The following is a 19,109-nucleotide window of genomic DNA, read 5'->3' on the forward strand; positions in this document are numbered from 1 at the left end:
TTGGGCGGGGTCACTAGGAGCCCTAAGGCAGCACTGCCGGGGAGAGTGGGACCTCAAGAGGCTCTCGGGGGCGTGGTGGGATTGGATCTGAGGCTGAGGTGAGGCCAGCGACAAGAGAACAGTGGGCGAGCCAGTGGCCAGAAGGGCTGGGGGATGAAGTGAGGTGCAGGGAGGGGGGCCCGCCGGGGTTCCAGGCGGAGACTGTGACCGCAGGGAATGGCTGTGTGAGGCCAGGGTGTGGGTGGGACGGCATCGGCCTAGATGTCTTCCTCAGTCCAACTTAGATACGAGGGAGCTACAGAATGTGGAGCAGCAGACACGCTGTTCCTCTACCCCTACTTCCAACTATGCCACTAAGTCCTGGGCACCTGCGGCCTGCTAGATGGCATCCATGACAGCCCAGGGGATAGAGAGAGGAACTCGCCACACCTCCAGCCAGCTAGAGCCTAGCAAACCGCCACAACCTCCCGCTCCTGCCAATATCCCTCTTGACACAACCCGATTGGTTCCACATCCACCCCCCCCCGTGGCCTTGTGCCTGAGGTCTGGCCCCATTGGAGGGTCCCGTTCACCCCTGTGCAGTGACTGGCTAAGGCTTAGCTCAGCGGTGTAGTTGTGCCCAATCAGACGCTGAGGAAGGGCAGATGGGCGGCTTCTGGGAAGGGCACAGTCACAGTGCTGGGAAGAGGCTGTCTGGCTCTGCGGCCCTGCAGGCGACAAGTGATTCGGTGGCTTGACGTTCCGGGCATCCAGGACCCACTGGTTCACAACCAACTGCATTCATGCGACTGACTCCCAAAGCCGGGCTCTGGGGGATGGGGGGACACCAAGAGCTGGTGCCAAGGGCGCCATTTCAACTTTCTCCTTTCCCAGCAAACACAGGCACCCAGGCTGAAACAGAGTAAAGATCCTGGGGTCTCAAGACTCAGGCCTATATTGGTGGCTGCCATTCACTGACATTTCAAAACATGAGCCTGTTCTAGAAACTGTCCATCAAACACTGAACAACCACTGAATAACAAGGCCCTGGAGTGGCTCATCCCATGTAAGGGCAGGGGCAAAACTCACTGACGCGTGTCCACTCTGGAAAACAGGATGGGCTCGCAGGACCAACACAAACACCCATGAAGGGGCAGACAGGGAGAGTCGGGACCTCCAAAGACAAGTGGTGCTTGAGCTGCCTTGAGGAGGCTGCCCCATCTCTGAGGTGGGGGAGGGATCAAGGTACCTGACTCCTGAGCTGAGGGAAACAGGCCTCTGCCAACCAGGAAGCACGGCGGCCCTCCCGGCTCTTCACCTTCTCCGGGTGGGCCAGGGCATCTGCTGCTGTCCGAGTGAAGGTGCCCACGGGTCTGCAGCATCTTGGCTACAGCAGGATAGCCAGTGCTGGTGGGAAGGGCTGTATACGTGGGCAGCACATGGCATGCTTGTGCCTGCGAATGCAGGGCAGTCCATGGACACAGCTAGGGAGGTGGGCACCACCACTGGGCAAGGAGGGCCCTTTTCTCTGCAAGCCCAAGCCCAGGCAAGGGCACCAGGAGTGGCTGCTGGCCCTTGGCTTGGCACCATGGGTACACCCTGCATTTGAAAGCCCTGGTGTCCCTGTAGGCAGGCACCACCAGCAGCAGCCGTTCTCAAAAATGGCCCAGTCTTCAGCTACAAGCTTTGGTGCCTGGCCTCCAGCCAAGCCCCTCACCCTGGGCTCCTGATCTCACCACTCCACCTTCAGTGACCTCACCCATGCTTGTTTCAGAACAGGGAAGCCCACTACAGTCCCCATGTGGGCAAGAGGAGTCAGAGAGGTTGCCTTTAACAGCTCAGTTACTATTGTTTATGTTGATAAAGGGTCTGTTAACATATTGCAAAAGAGAACCAGGAAAGAGGTCCAGCGTGGGAAGCACTGCCTTACTGTACCCCGCTCTCAACTGAGGCTCCTGTGATGAGCACAGTGGGTACACACCCCATCCCCAACCTGTCCACAGGTCCCTGGGCCATGGTGGGGCCGGGAGTGACACTGCTGTGAGGGGAACATGGAAAGCTGGTGGCTCACTCATGGTGAGAGGCTCAAGGATGGCAGTGGCTTTGCAGCAAAGTTGGCAGCTGGAGCAGTGTGTGGGGCCTGGGAAGGAACAGACAGGGTGGGGCTGGGGGAACTGCCAGGAACTGCCAAGGATCCTGAGCTGGGCCACTGCGACACTGAGACGGGTGCTTGTCACATGGGAGCTACTTCATTTGGCTAAGCATTGGGTCTGGGTTCAGGAGCCATGATGCTGCCCCGAGTACCCATCCCCCACCACCGTGGTGGGTGTGGCACACAGGCCTCTGCCAACAGGGCAGCTGGGCACACCGGGCTCTCAGGTTGCCTTCTCCTTCCCGCTTTCCTTTGGTTCCTCTTTCAGGTTCTTGGTCATGAGCTTCATTTGCTGTTAAGAGAAAATAGGACACCAGGTGAGCCACAGAAGCCTAAGGAGTGGCACCTAAGTAGTGGCAGAGGTCTCTGCTCTCTATGGAAGCCTGGTCAGCGCCTTTGACCCCAGGGAAGTGGTGACTCTGATGCTGCCTGCAGCTTCCAGCAAGTCCCTGGGTCTGACTCTGAGGAGATGGCAGACGGTTGGTGTGGTGGAAATGCAATGTCGCACTGTGTGAGCCCAGACCAGCAGGGATTTTAAGGACACTGAAATGAGAAGCAGCTGGTGTCTCCTCCCTGGATGGCCAGGATGAGAGGAATAGGGGGACAGGGCCTGAGAGAGGACGGGGCATAGGCTTGGGACCAAGTGCTTGCTTTGCCCCTGGGCACTGAGCGACCCTGGCAGTTTGACCTCGCTGAGCTGGAGTTTCCAAATCTGCAGTGAGTGCAAGAATGCATATTTTGCAGGGTGGCTGCAAGTATTGTTGTCCACGAAGTCCCTGGCACAGAACAGATGCCCCAAATCATCAGATGTTTCTCACCAGCCTTTTGTCCCTAGTACAGCCACAGGACTTACCCTCACCCCTCTGCCCCCATCCTCACTGGGAAAAACCCATTAAGTCTCCGTGAGGGTGACATCGAGATAGAGGCGCCCTCCTGGAGGGCAGGATAGGAGACTTCCAGGGAGGTGTCAGAAGGGAGTGCGTGTGCCCACAAGCCAGGCAGCGGTGTGAGGGGCAGTTCTGCTGCTCCTACCTTCCCCTACCCCAGCCCTGAAGTTCCCAGACACTTCAGTTTTGTGGCTAGAAATCACCACTGCAGTTCTGCCCTATTTGTTGAATAAATGAATAACTATAATACTGTGGAAGTTGGCTTCAAACAGATTTTCAATAACAGTGATTCACTTATGGAAAAACAAAAGTCTTGAGTGCAAACGCGGCCGGTGCCCCCAGTACCTGGCTACTCATCTTGAGAGCCCCGAGGGCTACACAGGGCTGGAAGCAATACCGTGCTCCCTGTGGCTTTCAGTGGGAGAAGCCGCTTTCTTAGGCTGTCTATCGAAATCCCTTGTCTGCTGCTTTAACTTACCCTTCTAAGTATCCTTTAGCTCTGCAGCGCCTCAGGAAGGCGCTCTCAACTCCTGACCATTCTCCTGTTTTCTGAGCCTGGCCTGTCTCCCATGGGGCAGCTCAGTGATGGCTCCTGGAAGCTGAGCCCTCTGCATTTGGCTTGGGGAGGGGACTGGCCGGCCCTTTCTTATCCATGTCGAAGCAGGGCTTAGGAGATGACTTTTGATAAGAAAGGGGGCTACGGAGAGTCAAGGTGACCAGGTTATCAGCAGTGGGGGTGACAGGGTTCTTTCTGCAGGGGCCACAGCATTTCAGCAGGCCTGGAGTAGGGGGTAGACACAGGAGTTAACACGGGCCCAGGGACATGCCCTGTCCAAATGACCCACCACTGTAAGATTTCTATAACCTTCATCCTGCCAGGGGGATAGAGATGGTTTGATTAATAGTTCACAAATCTAGAGAGGCTGAACTGCCAGGCCCTGTAAAAGTCTCCCCGGAGTTTTTTGCATCTGCTACCTCTTCCATGACTAACATTTCAGGTCTTCCCACAAGCCCATGCTGTTAACTCCAGATATAAAATATCACCATAAATAAAAACTATAATATTTCAGCCCAGGTTCACTGCAGACTCTTCTAGCTGTTATCATTTAATACTTATACGACTTTTAAAATGTCTTTTTTTTTTTTTTAAGAGGGTCTCACTCTTGCCCAGGCTGGAGTGCAGAGGTGTGATCACACTGCAGCCTCGAACTCCTGGGCTCAAGGGATCCTCCTGCCTCAGTTTCCCAAGTAGCTGGGACGACAGGCATGCGCCACTGTGCCCAGGAAATTTAACTAAACTAAAACAGTAATGAAGACAGAACATTCCCCAGCTTGTCACAGAACCTTGCAGCCACATTTCCCTGGCATTCCACATGGGGAAGAAAATAAAAATGGGAGCATTTGAGGCTCCTTTCAAGGCAGGTGTGGCTGGAAGCCCCGTGAGGTCAGGCACAGAAGCGTCCAGCAGCTCTCTGGGAGGGGCCCTGCTCCACAGCAGCCAGGGTGGATGGGCCTTCTCCTCCGAATGACCAAACCCAATGTGACTTTTGTCTCACTTCCTGGGGCTGCTTCTGGGGTGCCCCCCACTTGTCCTTATAACTGATGTGCCCATGAGGGGCTTCTTCAGGGCCACAGCCCCTTCTCTCAGGCCCAGGGTTGGGGGCTTCACCCAAGTTCGGGGAAGGAACTCAGAACTCACTCGACTGGGCTCCTCCCACCTGCAGTGCCTGCCTTGCTCAGGGCAGCACCTAAGAGCCTGAGGATGTCCGCGAGGTCACAAGGTCATCTGCGCTGAACTGCACTGCTGGTGGCAAAGGTAGAAAGAATGGCCAGGGATCCTCCAGACCTCCCTTGCCTCAGGCCAGGCAGGAGCCATTTGCACATTTCTGCTCTTTCCTTCACCTGCCCTGGAGCAAGGCTTCTTTTAAAGCCATGAATGATCAAGCCTCACTGGAGTTCTGTGATCCCCAAGTTGGGCCAGGGCCATGGGATGACTCAAGGCGAACTTGGCAGCCAGGAGAGCAGGAGGGGACAGGAAGGCTGTGCTCTCAGGGCCTCTACAGGGCAGTGGCAGACCAGGTGATTTCCTTCCAAGGGCACTGTCCCTCCCACGGCCATGATATGGAGGGGGGCTCAACTCAACTCCCTGGGTTGCCTGGGCCCACAATCTCCAGCTGGGAGACCCTAAGCCAATGGCAGAACCAGAAATTAAAACCTGCAGCTAAAGTCCAAAGAAAAACCCAAGTGATTTGGAGGAAATGAGCTGCAACAGCCTGCTTTGCTGAGACAAGTTAAGTTGTCATGAAGTCAGTGGCTGACACCCACACCTTTTCTGTGTAAATGGGGCAGGCCTCTACCTCCCTTGGCTGCAAATGGAGTCAGAGCCACAGATACTCATTACTGGCTGACTGGCCCTAAGATAGCTTCTCTTAGGTAAACTAATTGCTATCTACCACTCCTGAGTCTGTAACCCTCAGTATGGGGTCATGCGACTTACAACAAGAATATCTCATTTGTCTTCCCTGTAGTGACTGTGATGCAAACCTGCCCTCCTGGTGAAGAGGAGGCTGAGCCCTAATCACAGTCCTGGTCCAAGAGCACTTCCCACACCCTCCCCGATGGGGAAGTGGGAGCACTGGCAGAAGCGACGTCAGGATCACAACATTTATGATCAGGAAGGAAACTTGAAGAACAGTCAGTCTCATGGCCACTTAAGAATCCTGAGACCTGATTAAATGCAGGCCCTACAGTGGGCCCCAGACTCGAATTTTTAACGAGCCCTTGAGTTTTTCCACTGGCTATCCCAGGCTTGCAAATCTCTGATTTGTTGTCGGTCACCTTTCACAAATAAGCAAGCTTGGGCCACAAGGGGTGAAACAGGTTTCTCCCAGGCCATACTGCAGGCGCTGGCTGAGTGGGCTGGGACAGTGCCTAGGCACCAGGCTGCCTCTGGCAGCTCAGCTCTTTGGCTTCTTCTCCTTAACAAACCTGGCTGGAGGGTGGGTGGGGTGGGAGTGAGCAACATTATCCCCTTAAAAAAAACCTGGCTTCTTTGGGGATCCTTAAATTAAAACCTTCATAAAAATATAAGCAAGATAATAGAGCTGACAACTTCTCCAAAAAAGTATCAAAATGGAGAGAGAATGGAATTTTCCCCTAACTTGTGACTCATTAAAACACCCATGCTCCAAATTATTCTTTAAAAAGCACTAATTTTTTGCATCATGATTACTAATGATTATAATAGGAACCCAATCATTAAGTGTGTTGGCCAAATGCACAGCTTGACCTGAGGAAGACTGTGTGACTGGATCCCCTTTTCTCTTTGGAGAAGTACAGAAAACTTTCTGAGAACTGCAACGCTTCCCACAGACCTGGAATGGCCACGGTGGATTCCATAGACTCGTGATAACCACGGTGGACACCATGAACCTGAAATGACCCCTTCTCCCTCCCAGCCTTGTAGCAGAGACTCCCTCTGGCTGAGCCCACAATAAACTTTAGGATCCTTCTATTCATAGCATTCAGGGAATTACTACCATTTGATTACATCTCCTGCTCAATTTTAAATCTACTAGCAACTACTCCATTACCCCTTCTCACCCCTGTCCCCCTCCCAAACCACGACCTACAGAAGGAATCTGTCTGGGGAGCCCTTGACTGAAGGATAGAAAATCCCATGTGTCACCAGTTACTGTTCACCAGTGGCCTCACTGTTCATGTCCTCTGAGTGCAGGGTGCAGTGGCTGGGATGGAGCCAGGCTGGTGGCCACATAGGGTGTGTGGGAATGGAGTTCTCAGGCCAGTTCAGCCCAGCAGCAGCACCTGGCTCCCCTGAGCCACCCTAGCCTTAGGTGTGCAGGCCTGAGAACAGAGCATCATGATTACTCATTCCTACTCCCCCACCCAGAATCTGATTTAATGCACCTAAGTGTGGCCTGGGCACAGGGACTTTTCAAAGCTTCCCAAGTGATTCTAACATGCAGGTGAGGCGGAGAGCCACTGCCTGAAACGAAGCCACCCTCCAAGTCTCCCTGAGAAGGGAATGGCAGGGAAGAAGGGAAGATCAACTTCGAGCCTCCTCCACTCAGGCTGTGCACACACCCCTTATTCATGCCTTGCAACCACAAGCACGGGCTTCTCTACAGGTGTCACTGACATGGCCCTGGGAACTCACAAGGCTACACAGCTTATTGAGGACATACAACTAGAGTCAGGGCAAAAATCAAGCCTGACAATCCAGACAAAAAAGGAGAGTGGGGCTTCTGAAGCACCTATTTTCACAAAGACTTTATTCGTTATGTCTATTGGAAAGTTTACTTCAAACAGTGTTCTGAAAATATCATCATACAATGATTAAAAAGTCCAAGGCTGTCTGGGCTTGGTGATGCCATAAGGCTCTAACCAGCCACGACAGCAGTGAGTAGAGGGGCAAGAAGGTGCCCACAGCAGCCCACCAGGCAGTCCTGGAGGGAGTTACGCCCACCTCTCCCTCTGACTGTTGCTTCGTTTTAATACTTGACGAAATGTAAAAATGTAAGACTTGCGGGCAACCACAAGTGCCAGTGCTCCACCTCCTACCTCCCACCCCAGCCAGTCTCTCTCCCAGTTGTCCCCATCTCAGGAAGCAGTGCCACCACCAGCCAGCATCTCAGACCGTGGAACTTTGGCCATCTCTGCGGATGCCTGCTCCCCCGGTCCAGCCCCTCTACCTGTCACACAACCACTGCTCCTGCCTCCCTCCTCAAGGCTGTGCCCCTGCCTGCACTGAGACTGCACCCCAGACCGTCCCACTCTTGTCCCAAGGCAGCCCAAGCAGGGTTTTAAATGGAGGGTTGTATATGCCACTCCAAGGTCCCCACCACGCTGGGGACTGCAGTTCATCCCTTCTTGTCTCTCATCCTCATACCCTGCTGCCCTGCACTCCAGCCTTGGTTCTGCTCCAGCCACCAGCTCCCTCTACCCAGGCTTGCCTGCCCTGCCTGAGCTTTGCTGGCAACTCCTTTCTGCCACTCAGTCCTCAGCCTGTCTCTTCCTCATCCCTCTACTTCCTCCTCCCCTGTCACCATCCCATCCCTCTATTTCCATTCCTGCACTCCTCTCATTACCATCTGGTTTATTCATTGTTTATTTGCAGATTTTTTTTCTGTCTTAAATGTTGTATCCTTCCTGGTATGTGGTATCCAGAGAGCAGGGCCATGACTAGACCCCAGGCCCTATGACAGTGCCTGGCACTGAGTTGGTGCTCCATGAAAACTGGAAGAGGGACCAGCTTGCAGCCTGCAGTAGCAGCCAGAGAAATTCTAATTTAGCCAGTAACCTCAGTGTAATTCTGATGAACTTGTAAAGCCTCTTTTTTCATGTGTATGAAAGAGAAAAGCCTCTTTTCTCATGTAACACATACTCAAGTTCTTGAAGTCAGCATCACACTATGGCCCACGAATTGGCCAGTCCCATATATGGGATCACAGAAAACACACCAGTAGCATGGGCTTTATGTCAGAAGCACTGGGTTTCAGGGTTCCCAACAGCTACCTGCCCTGGTAACAGTACAGATTTGGGTCCCAGCCTAGGGTTTTGACTCAGAAGCTGGGTGAGGGGTGGGTGGCAGAAATCATGGCTAGCAAGCTCAAGCTGGGTGAGGGTCAGGGGTGGGGTGGCGGGGAAGTGTGACAGAAATCATGGTTAGCAAGCTCAGATGTGGCTCTGGTGAAGGGGAAGGTGGTCTGCAGTTACAGCTGTGTGGGAGAAGGATGGTGCCAAATTACCAGCTTGGTCCCAGCTAGAAACAAAGACTCCTCCAAGAAAATCAAATCCCCACTCCAGAAAGGCTCCCGCTCAAGCAACAGGAGACGTATGAGGGAGTCTATGACACAGTCCGTTAACTGCATGAGCTGACCGTGGGGTGGGTGGATGTCAGTTCAAAAAGGGGAAACAAAGGTGTAATGTCTGTTTCTCAAATGATCTTTTGAGCCCTGTTTTCTCTGCACATCTGGGTTTCAGAGCAAAATTTCCCAAAACAGAAGTTAAAGGACTTTGAAAGGAGATATTGTGAGACTGCAAATTACTTCCCATGGAGAGTGAGGAGCCCACAGAAGCCAGAGGTTGGCTTTCCAGCCATCCCCAGGCACACACTTATTCTGACGCTTCCGGAACAGGGAGCTAGTCATATCTGATTAACTACAGCCACCTCCCAAATCTGGGCTGTTGGACTCCTCACACACCTGCCAATGCTACAGGTCATGAGGTTCCACAGGTGGCCAGAAAGAGCTGGATGCTATCACAAAATGACCAAGCAAAACGGACCAACCTCCCTGGGTCTAGGAAAAGTCGTCAGGGGCAGCGAGCCCTCACCAGGGCTGCTCATCCCTTCTGTCCTTTCATGTTCTATCAGTGGGCACTGGTATTTTCTCCAAGTTATGAATACCCCAAATATACATGAAATCACCTAGTAACTAATCCAACAGACCCTTCTGCATAACCCCCAGGCTGCAGCACGGAGTGGACGCACCCATCTAGATGGTTCCTGCAGGCTGTAGGGCTCAGGCCCGTGGGTCTGGGTATCAGTCCTATGCTTCCTAGGGTTCCCTGTGCCAGGTTCATGCCAATCTTGGCTACTTTTCTCCCCATTTCCTGCATTTCTAATCGCTCTTGTACAGCAACACCTCTTTTTTACCTCCTTTGTTGATATGACTTTTAATGTCTGCTATATTACCTGTGTATAATTTAAATTTATAGTGACCAACACTTACATCACATTGCATGCCAGGCACTGTTCTAAACGCTATGCACATTTGATTTACTCCTCATAACCACCCTATGAGAGACATACCATTATCATTTTAAAGAAAAAACAGAGGCACAGAAAGGTTGAGAAACTTGCACCAGGTTATATAGCAGGTTTTAGCCCAGGCCGTCTGGCTCCAGAGCTGGCTCCTAACCTGCAGGCTGCCCTGCCCCTCCCGTGATGTCGGATCTAGACGTTTCATTTCTGTACTATAATAATATCACCCAACTGTCCACCGGAGTCACCTGTGCTTTGAGATTCAGATTCAACTGGATCACACTTCCAATCCACGAGGTCTTGCAAGTATCTCTGAATTATTGGTGTGAATCCAATTTTGTCTTGTCACACCTGGCTCAGATTTCCTGCTTCTGCTAAATCTCTGAAACCATGGCAGCCTGGCTCCAGATATACTAGGTTAACCTTATCTTGATCTATATGCACACCTTTTAGCAAGATATTAAAGAGTATTTAAAACTTTAAGAATCAGCCGGGCATGGTGGCTCACGCCTATAATCCTAGCACTTTGGGAGGCCGAGGTGGGCAGATGACTTGAAGTCAGGAGTTCAAGACCAGCCTAGCCAACATAGTGAAACCCCGTCTCTACTAAAAATATAAAAATTAGCCAGGCGTGGTGGAAGGTATCTGTAATCCCAGCTACTTGGGAGGCTGAGGCAGGAGAATCACATGAACCCGGGAGGCAGAGGTTGCAGTGAGCTGAGATTGCACCACTGCTCTCCAGCCTGGGTGACACAGTGAAACTCTGTCTCAAAAAACAAACAAAAAAAACTTTAAGAATCATTTTTTCGGGTGGGTGCAGTGGCTCACGCCGGTGATCCCAGCACTTTGGGAGGCCAAGGCAGGTGGATCACCTGAGGTCACGAGTTTGAGACCAGCCTGGCCAACATGGTGAAACCCTGTCTCTACTAAAAATACAAAAAACAAAAACAAAAACAAAAAACCGCCGGGTGTGGTGGTGGGTGCCCGTAATCCCAGCTACTCGGGAGGCTAGTGCAGCAGAATCGCTTGAACCCAAGAGGTAGAGGTGGCAGTGAGCCAAGAACGCACCATTACTTTCCAGCTTGGGTGACAAGAGTGAAACTCCATCTCACAAAAAAAGAATCAATTTTTAAAAAATATCCAGAAGTCCCTGATGATTTTTTTTTTAAAGAAAGGCTTCCAACGGGAACAAGAACACGAAAATGTGGAAACCACAGTGAGACAGTTGGCAAAATCACAAATGCTCAAGCAGCTGAAACTCGGATGCAGAGGCACTTCCTTTAAACAAAAATGATTTAGACCAGGTCTCCTACTCTCCTAGTTAAAAGAGGCAGGTGAATTCTTGAAATCACAACTTCCTCAGAATCTTCAGGCAGGACTCCCTGGACTCCAGAGCCAGAGAGCGCAACAGGACAGTTTATTCCCCTCCTGTCCATGGCAAGCCACAGGAGCCTGGGGGAGAAGGGTGTCTTCCTAGAACAGAAGCTCCTTGAGGGATGGATTTAATGCCGTATATTTTTTGTTTGTTTATTTTTGTTTGTTTTTACAACTTTGTCACATTCAATATTTTTAATAAATAAAAAACAGGCATGTGCTTTAAATATTATCCAATTATTACCAACTGCACCCCATTAAAACGTGTGACCTGGAGGAAAGAGAATGGAAGGAGTCCCTTGGTGGTTCAGTGCTGTGTGTGCCCCAGATGTGTTCTGATGGCCTCTTGTCACCATCTGGCTGGGATAGAGAGCTGCTGAAGAGCACCGCCAACAAAGAGCATGGCAGAACTAGAAACCTCAATCTGCAAGGGACTGCAGTTTACTAAACACATAAAAGGGAGCAGAAACATTAATAAATTATTCAGGAACGAGAAAGGTTAAAATAAGCCATGTCTCCTCCACTGGATGAAGAGAAAAAGCTGGCAACAGATGTTGCTTAAAAGGCTGAATTGAATGGACAGTTTTGTGAAATATCCTGATATAAGCATGGAGAACAGTGGGCTGGGGGTGTACTGTGGACATCGACCAAGGGTACTAGAGCAGTGGCCTGAGGCTGAGATGGGGGCAGTATTTTTTTTTTTTTTTTTTTGAGATGGAGTCTCAGTCTGTCGTCCAGGCTGGAGTGCAGTGGCTTGATCTCTCCTCACTGCAAGCTCTGCCTCCCAGGTTCACGCCATTCTCCTGCCTCAGCCTCCCGAGTAGCTGAGACTACAGGCGCCCGCCACCTCACCTGGCTAATTTTTTTGTATTTTTTAGTAGAGATGGGGTTTCACCGTGTTAGCCAGGATGGTCTCGATCTCCTGACCTCGTGATCCGCCTGTCTCGGCCTCCCAAAGTGCTGGGATTACAGGCTTGAGCCACCGCGCCCGGCTGGGGGGCAGTATTTTGACACTTGTGAAGTAGAGGTATAATTGTAAATAAAAAGAATCAAAGTCCCTAACATCAAAAGCAACCTATGACTAATCTTAAGGAAATAATATAATTATTTACAAAAGCTACAATTACTTCTGGAATGACCATCAACTATGTGTATTATGGCAACATAGGTAAGAGGGCAACAAAGAGTGAGGAAGACATGGGAGTGATGTTCCCAGATGGGAGGACCAAAAAGACAATGAAGGTGACACCAATTCTGAGAAAGGGGGAAATTTTCATATTTTTTAGTATTCAAATAGTAATGTAAAAATAACATGTAACCAGTTTGCCTCCAAATCATAGGGCAAAGAATGAAGTTTCTTTTTAAAATAACTTTGGCATGGCTTCTTTCTAGTTTCACTGTAACTAGATCTACAGCTGTGATGTTATTTTGCAAACAGAAATGCAAAGAGGAGATCTTCCATCCAGGTTCTGCTGTAAGATGGCGGGGAGCTGTTTCAGAAGCCAGCGAGATCTACAATCTTCTTGCATATTATCCTCGGCCCCATGACACTGACACATTCAGTGATGTTACTAGGACATTGTCCCAATTGTTCAGGTCATCTAGATGACCAAGAGCATCTGATCTGGAGGAGACATTTCTTGGACAAGACTTACATAGCATCACTTCTTTTTTAAAACAATATTTAAATTACTTTTTTTTGAGACAGGGTTTCACTCTGTCACCCAGGCTGAAGTGGAGTGTGGTGGCACAATCACAGCTCACTGCAGCCTGGACCTTCCGGGCTCAGGTGATCCTCCCACCTCAGCCTCCTGAGTAGCTGGGAGGCTGGAGTGTGCCACCACACCCAGCTCATTTTTTGTATATTTTGTAGAGATGGGTTTTCACCATGTTGCCCAGGCTTGTCTTAAACTCCTGGTTCAAGTGATCTGTCTGCCTTGGCCTCCCAAAGCACTGGGATTACAGGTGTAAGCCCCCGCACAAAAAGTAAGCCCACAGCATCACTTTTTCAGGAAGGTGCTCCCTCCTCCTTGCCTGGGAGGAAGGGTGCCAAGTCCTTCAGGAATAACTACTTTCCTGTCTGGAAGCCCTTGGAGCCAAGGAGGGCGGCAGCATTGCTCTTTCACAAGCCAGAGAGTCCCCTATGTTGCCACACAGGTCACCTGGGGCCCTTGAGAGATGAGATCCAGAGAGGTTGTGACCATCCAAGGCCAAGATGACCATCTAGCCAGCCCTCATCTTTGATCTGCAGGTTCCATGTTGATAGCTAGAGAGCCAGGGCTCAGGTTCAGGCCGGGAGAGGAGGCATGGCCAGGCCAGCGGACACCAAGCACAAGTGGCTGCTCCAAAGAAACCCTCCGCAGGTTCCTTCAGTGAAAGCCATGGCTAGGTGACATTTACAGATCCAGGAACGGAAACTTTGACAGTTTGGTTAGATCAAGGCATGACACAAAAGTTTAAAAGCCCAAAGAATAGAAATAAGCACTCTCAAAATCAAAGAGTCTCTAAAAGGACCCTGAGCTGGGTGGCATAGTGGTGGCGGTGGCCATCTAAGATGCCTTGGTGGTCAGAGGTAATCCAGTGTCCAGCCTCCCACTGGAGTCCCGACTCATGGAGTATGAGGGGACACAATTTCACTGTGGCATGAGAAAGAAACTCAGTTTAGAAAGTTAAAGGATGAGGTAAAAGCCCACTAAATGAAATGTAGGAGACAGTCCACTGCCCACATCAGTTTCAACACAACTTAGTAAATGTTACTGTTAACTATAAAGGGAGAACAACTTTAATCTAAGAAAACACTGCCAGTGGCCACAAGGAAAGTGAAAGTGGGATGAGTAGGAGCAGCTGCCAAAGGGTGAGCTCCTTCTCTGCCCAGAGAAGCTCTGCACCCACTTTCTGCACACCTGGGAAGGTAAAGGAGGCACCCAGGCATCAAAGGACCCCTGGTGGTGGCAGAGGGGATTGGTTCCATTCTTCAGAAACACCAAGTCCATCACCAAGGTGAAAACAGATCCTTATGAAATGCAGCCACAACTGCAGGCCACAGAGAAAGTATAAATGTTTCCCATCAGCTTTATAATCTTTCCCAGGGCAGTTTTCCCCACATCTGAACACTGTATAGCCCTTTGATAAATGCAAATATCTATATCCTCTATAATGTCATTTAAAATTTCAATATTACTACTATGAATAAAACAAAATTGATAATTACAACATTATGATTTTTTAAATTCTATATCCCCTCACTGCACAAAAGATTACCATGTACCCTTCCCCCAAGAGCAGGGCCCTGTTACTGGCCAGTTGAGAAGGGCTACCCCTGGGTGCTGATGGCTGTGAGTCGTCAGAATTGCAGGCACTAGGCACCCCTTCTATAGAACCTGGGTGAAGCTAGAGCCATGGATGGTTGACTTGACTATGCTTGATTTTTGTGTAGGAACAACACAGTGTTAGGCAGGGATTCTAGCTTTATTCACTTGACATCATTTTCCCTCAGAAAAGTTAATTTTTACTCATTCCCACCTATAAACCTCAGCAAGCAGGATTAATTACTGCTTCTCCCCAACACCTTTCATTTCACTTTAATTTTCCATTACCTATAGCCCTTCCTGAGTGGCAGTCCCTGTAACCAATACTGATCACTAAATACAAGTTGATGAAAATGTCACTGAACACTCCTCACTGCTATGCTACAGAATCTTGAGCACACACGGCAGCCAGTCAATATTTTCGCAAATCTAGAACTCAAGTGACACAATGCTATCCCAGTTGGTGACAAAAGGCCATCAAAACACATCCGGGGCACAGACAGCATGAACCACCAAGGGACTGTCTTTCCATTCTTTTTCCTCCAGGTTACACATTTTAATGGGGTACAGTTAATAATAAACTGGATAATATTTAAAGCATATGCCTTTTTTTATTAAAAATATTGAATGTGCTTTTGCAATTGGAGAACTTAGAAGCAGTGAGGAGTGAGCCCTGAACTTGAAAATGGCGAATAGAAGGAAGGACTAACCTGCAGCTTCCACTCGGGCAAACAGAGCAGCGCGTGGAGACCCACATCATGAACTTTTGCTCCAAGAACTACTGTAGGAACATACCAGGAAAGCCAAGAGAATCCACAGACCCTTTGAAGGAGGTGGACTGCTGCCGCAGGCTCTGTGGGACAGCCAGGAACTAAGTCGGCTTGCTTTCTCGGCTGGGAGGCATGTAGCCTGGGGAAAGTTCTCAGCCCTGGAAATAAACTCAGCGCTGTTGTGGGGGCATGGTGGGAGGGAGACTGGCCTTTTGGACTGTGGGCTGCATGGGAGCTGGGTAAGGTCTGTGGCTGCTGGCTTTCCCCAACTTTCCTGATGACCTGTGTAATACAGCAGAGGCAAGGTTGTTTAACACCCTTAAAAGATCACACTAGCTCACCAGCAATGGATCCAAACCAAGATCAAATCTCTGAACTGCTAGAAAAAGAATTCAGAAGGTTGACTATTAAGCCAATCAAGAAGGCACCAGAGAAAGATGAAGTCCAACTTAAAGACATTTAAAAAAAAATGATGCAGGATATGAATGAAAAAATCTCCAGTGAAATAGATAGCATAAATAAAAAACCATCACAACTTCTGGAAATTAAGGACGCACTTAGAGAATTGCAAAATGCACTGGAAGTCTCAGCAACAGAATTGAACCAACAGAAGAAAGAATTTCAGAGCTCAAAGACAAGGCTTTCAAATTAACCCCATCTGACAAGGACAAAGAAAAAGAATAAAAATAAATAAATAAATAACAAAGCCTCCAAGAAGTGTGGGATTATGTTAAATGACCAAACCTAAGAATAATTGGTGTTCTCAAGGGAGAAGAGAAATCTAAAAGTTTGGAAAATATATTTGAGGGAATAATTGAGGAAAATTTCTCCAAAATTGATAGAAATCTAACATCCAAATACAAGAACCTAAAAGAACACCTGGGAAATACATCACAATAAGATTATCACTTAGGGACGTAGTCATCAGGTTAGGTAAGGTCAAGATGAAGGAAAGAATCTTAAGAGCTGTGAGGCAAATGCATCAGGTAACCTATAAAGGAACCTATCAGATTAACAGCAGATTTCTCATCAGAAATTCTACAAGCTAGAAGGGATTGGGGTCCTATCTTTAGCCTCCTTAAACAAAACAATTAGCCAAGAATTTCGTTTCTACCGAAACTAAGCTTCATAAATGAAGGAAAGATAGTCTTTTTCAGATAAACAAAAGCTGAGAGAATTCGCCACTACCAAGCCAACACTACAAAAACTGCTAAAAGGAGCTCTAAATCTTGAAACAAATCCTCAAAATACACCAAAATAGAACCTCCTTAAAGTATAAATCTCACAGGACCTAAAAAACACCACCACAATGAAAAAAACAAGGCATTCAGGCAACAAATAGCAAGATGAATAGAAGAGTACCTCACATCTCAATACTAACTGCATTAATCCGTTCTCACGCTGCTCTGAAGAAGTGCCCAAGACTGGATAATTTACAAAGGAAAGAAGTTTAATTAACTCACATTTCTCCATGGCTGGGGAGGCCTTCGGAAACATACAATCATGGGGGAAGGGGAAGCAAACACGTCCTTCTTCACACGGTGGCAGGAGAGAGAAGTGCCGAGCAAAGGGGAACAAGCCCCTTATAAAACCATCAGATCTCATGAGAACTCACCTGCCACCATAAGAAGAACAGCATGAGGGTAACTGCCCCCATGATAAAAACAGCTCCCACTGGGCCCTCCCATGACACATGGGGATTATGGAAACTACAATTCAAGACGAGATCTGGGCCAGGACACAGTCAACCCATGTCACTAATGTTGAATGTAAATGGCTAAATACTTCACTTAAAAGATACAGAATGGCAGAAGGGATAAGAATTCACCAACCAAGTATCTGCTGCCTTCAGGAGACTCACCTGACAAATAAGGACTCAAAGGACTCACATAAACTTAAGGTAAAGGGGTGGACAAAGATATTCAATGAAAATAGACACCGAAAGCAAGCAGGAGTAGCTAGTCTTATATCAGACAAAACAAACTTTAAAACAACAGCAGTTAAAAAGGACAAACAGGGACATGATATAATGATAAAAGAAATAGTCCAACCAGAAAATATCACAATCTTAAATATATATGTACCTGACACTAGATCTCCCAAATTCATAAAACAATTACTCCTAGACCTAAGAAATGAAATAGACAGCAACAAAATAATAGTGGCGGACTTCAGTACTTCAGTGACAGCACTAGACAGGTCATTAAGACAGGAAGTCAACAAAGAAACAACGGACTTAAACTATACCCTAGAACAAATGGACTTAACGGATATTTATGGAACTTTCTACTCAACAACCGCAGAATATACATTCTACTCATGAGTACATGGAACATTCTCCAAGATAGACCATACAATGGGCCACAGAACAAGTCTCAACAAATTTAAGAAAATTGAAATTATGGCAAGTACTATCTCAGACCACAGTGGAATAAAACTGGAAATCAACTCCAAAAGAAACCCTTGAAACCATGCAAATACATGGAAATTAAATAGCCTGCTCCTGAATGATCATTGGGTTAACAATGAAATCAAGATGGAAATTAAACAATTCTTTGAACTGAATAATAGTGATGCCACCTATCAAAACCTCTGGGATACAGCAAAGGCAGTGCAGATACAGCAAAGGTGGTGCTAAGAAGAAAGTTCACAGCACAAAATGCCTATGTCAAAAAGTCTGAAGGAGCACAAAAAGACAATCTAAGGTCACATCTCAAGAAGCTACACAAACAAGAATAAACCAAACCAAAACCCAACAGAAGAAACGAAATAACCAAGATCAGAGCAGAACTAAATGAAACAAACAAACAAATAAAAATACAAGAGATAAATGAAACAAAAAGCTGGTTCTTTGAAAAGATAGACTAATAGTGGGATTAAGAAAAGAGAAGATCCAAATAAGCTTAATTAGAAATGAAACGGGAGATACTACAAATGATACCACAGAAATACAAAAGATCATTCAGGCTACTATGAACACCTTTATGTGCATAAACTAGGAAACCTAGAGGAGACAGATAAATTCCTGGAAATATACAACCCTCCTAGTTTAAACGAGGGAGAAATAGAAACTCTGAACAGATCAATAACAAGCAGTGAGATTGAAATGGTAATTAAAAAGTTACCAACAAAAAAAATAATCCAGGACCAGATGGATTCACAGCTGAATTCTATCAGACATTCAAAGAATTGGTAACAATCCTATTGACATTATTCCAAAAGACAGAGAAGGAGGGAATCCTCCCTAAATCATTCTATGAAGCCAGTATCACCCTAATACCAAAACCAGGAAAGGACATAAAAAAAGAAAACTACAGACCAATATCCTTGAGCACAGATGCAAAAATTGTCAACAAAATAGTAGCTAACAGAATACAACAGCATATCAAAAAGATAATCCATGGCTGGGCGCAGTGGCTCATGCCTGTAATCCCAGCACTTTGAGAGGCCGAGGCAGGTGGATCACGAGGTCAGGAGATCAAGACCATCCTGGGTAACACAGTGAAACCCTGTCTCTACTAAAAATACAAAAAAATTAGCTGGGCGTGGTGGTGGGCACCTGTAGTCCCAGCTACTTGGGAGGCTGAGACAGGAGAATGGCGTGAACATGGGAGGCAGAGCTTGCAGTGAGCCGAGATCGCACCACTGCACTCAAGCCTGGGCTACAGAGCGAGACTCCATCCCCCCCCCACCCAAAAAAAAAAAGATAATCCACTATGATCAAGTGGGTTCCATACCAGGGATGCAGGGATGGTTTAACATCTGCAAGTCAATAAATGTGATATATCACATAAATCAAATAAAAAACAAAAATCCCTGGTTTCATACCTGGGATGCAGGGATGATTTAACATCC

At 48.0% G+C, this 19,109-nt stretch overlaps 1 protein-coding gene across 5 annotated transcripts in view; it reads right to left on the reverse strand.

The window, feature by feature from the left end:
• Positions 1 to 1,783: 1,783 nt before the first annotated feature.
• ANO10 (anoctamin 10) overlaps positions 1,784 to 19,109 on the reverse strand; it is a 260,737-nt gene continuing 243,411 nt past the window's right edge. For 4 of the 5 annotated variants that reach the window (XM_011968089.1, XM_011968085.1, XM_011968088.1 and 1 more), the window contains one exon: positions 1,784 to 2,423. In XM_011968089.1, coding sequence (XP_011823479.1) covers positions 2,355 to 2,423 — 69 coding nt within the window. In that variant the 3' untranslated portion in view covers positions 1,784 to 2,354. The remainder of the gene's footprint in view (positions 2,424 to 19,109) is intronic. The other variant, XM_011968086.1, reaches the window with a different exon arrangement.

Source organism: Mandrillus leucophaeus, unplaced genomic scaffold, assembly GCF_000951045.1.
Source record: "Mandrillus leucophaeus isolate KB7577 unplaced genomic scaffold, Mleu.le_1.0 Scaffold829, whole genome shotgun sequence".
NCBI lineage: Eukaryota > Metazoa > Chordata > Mammalia > Primates > Cercopithecidae > Mandrillus > Mandrillus leucophaeus.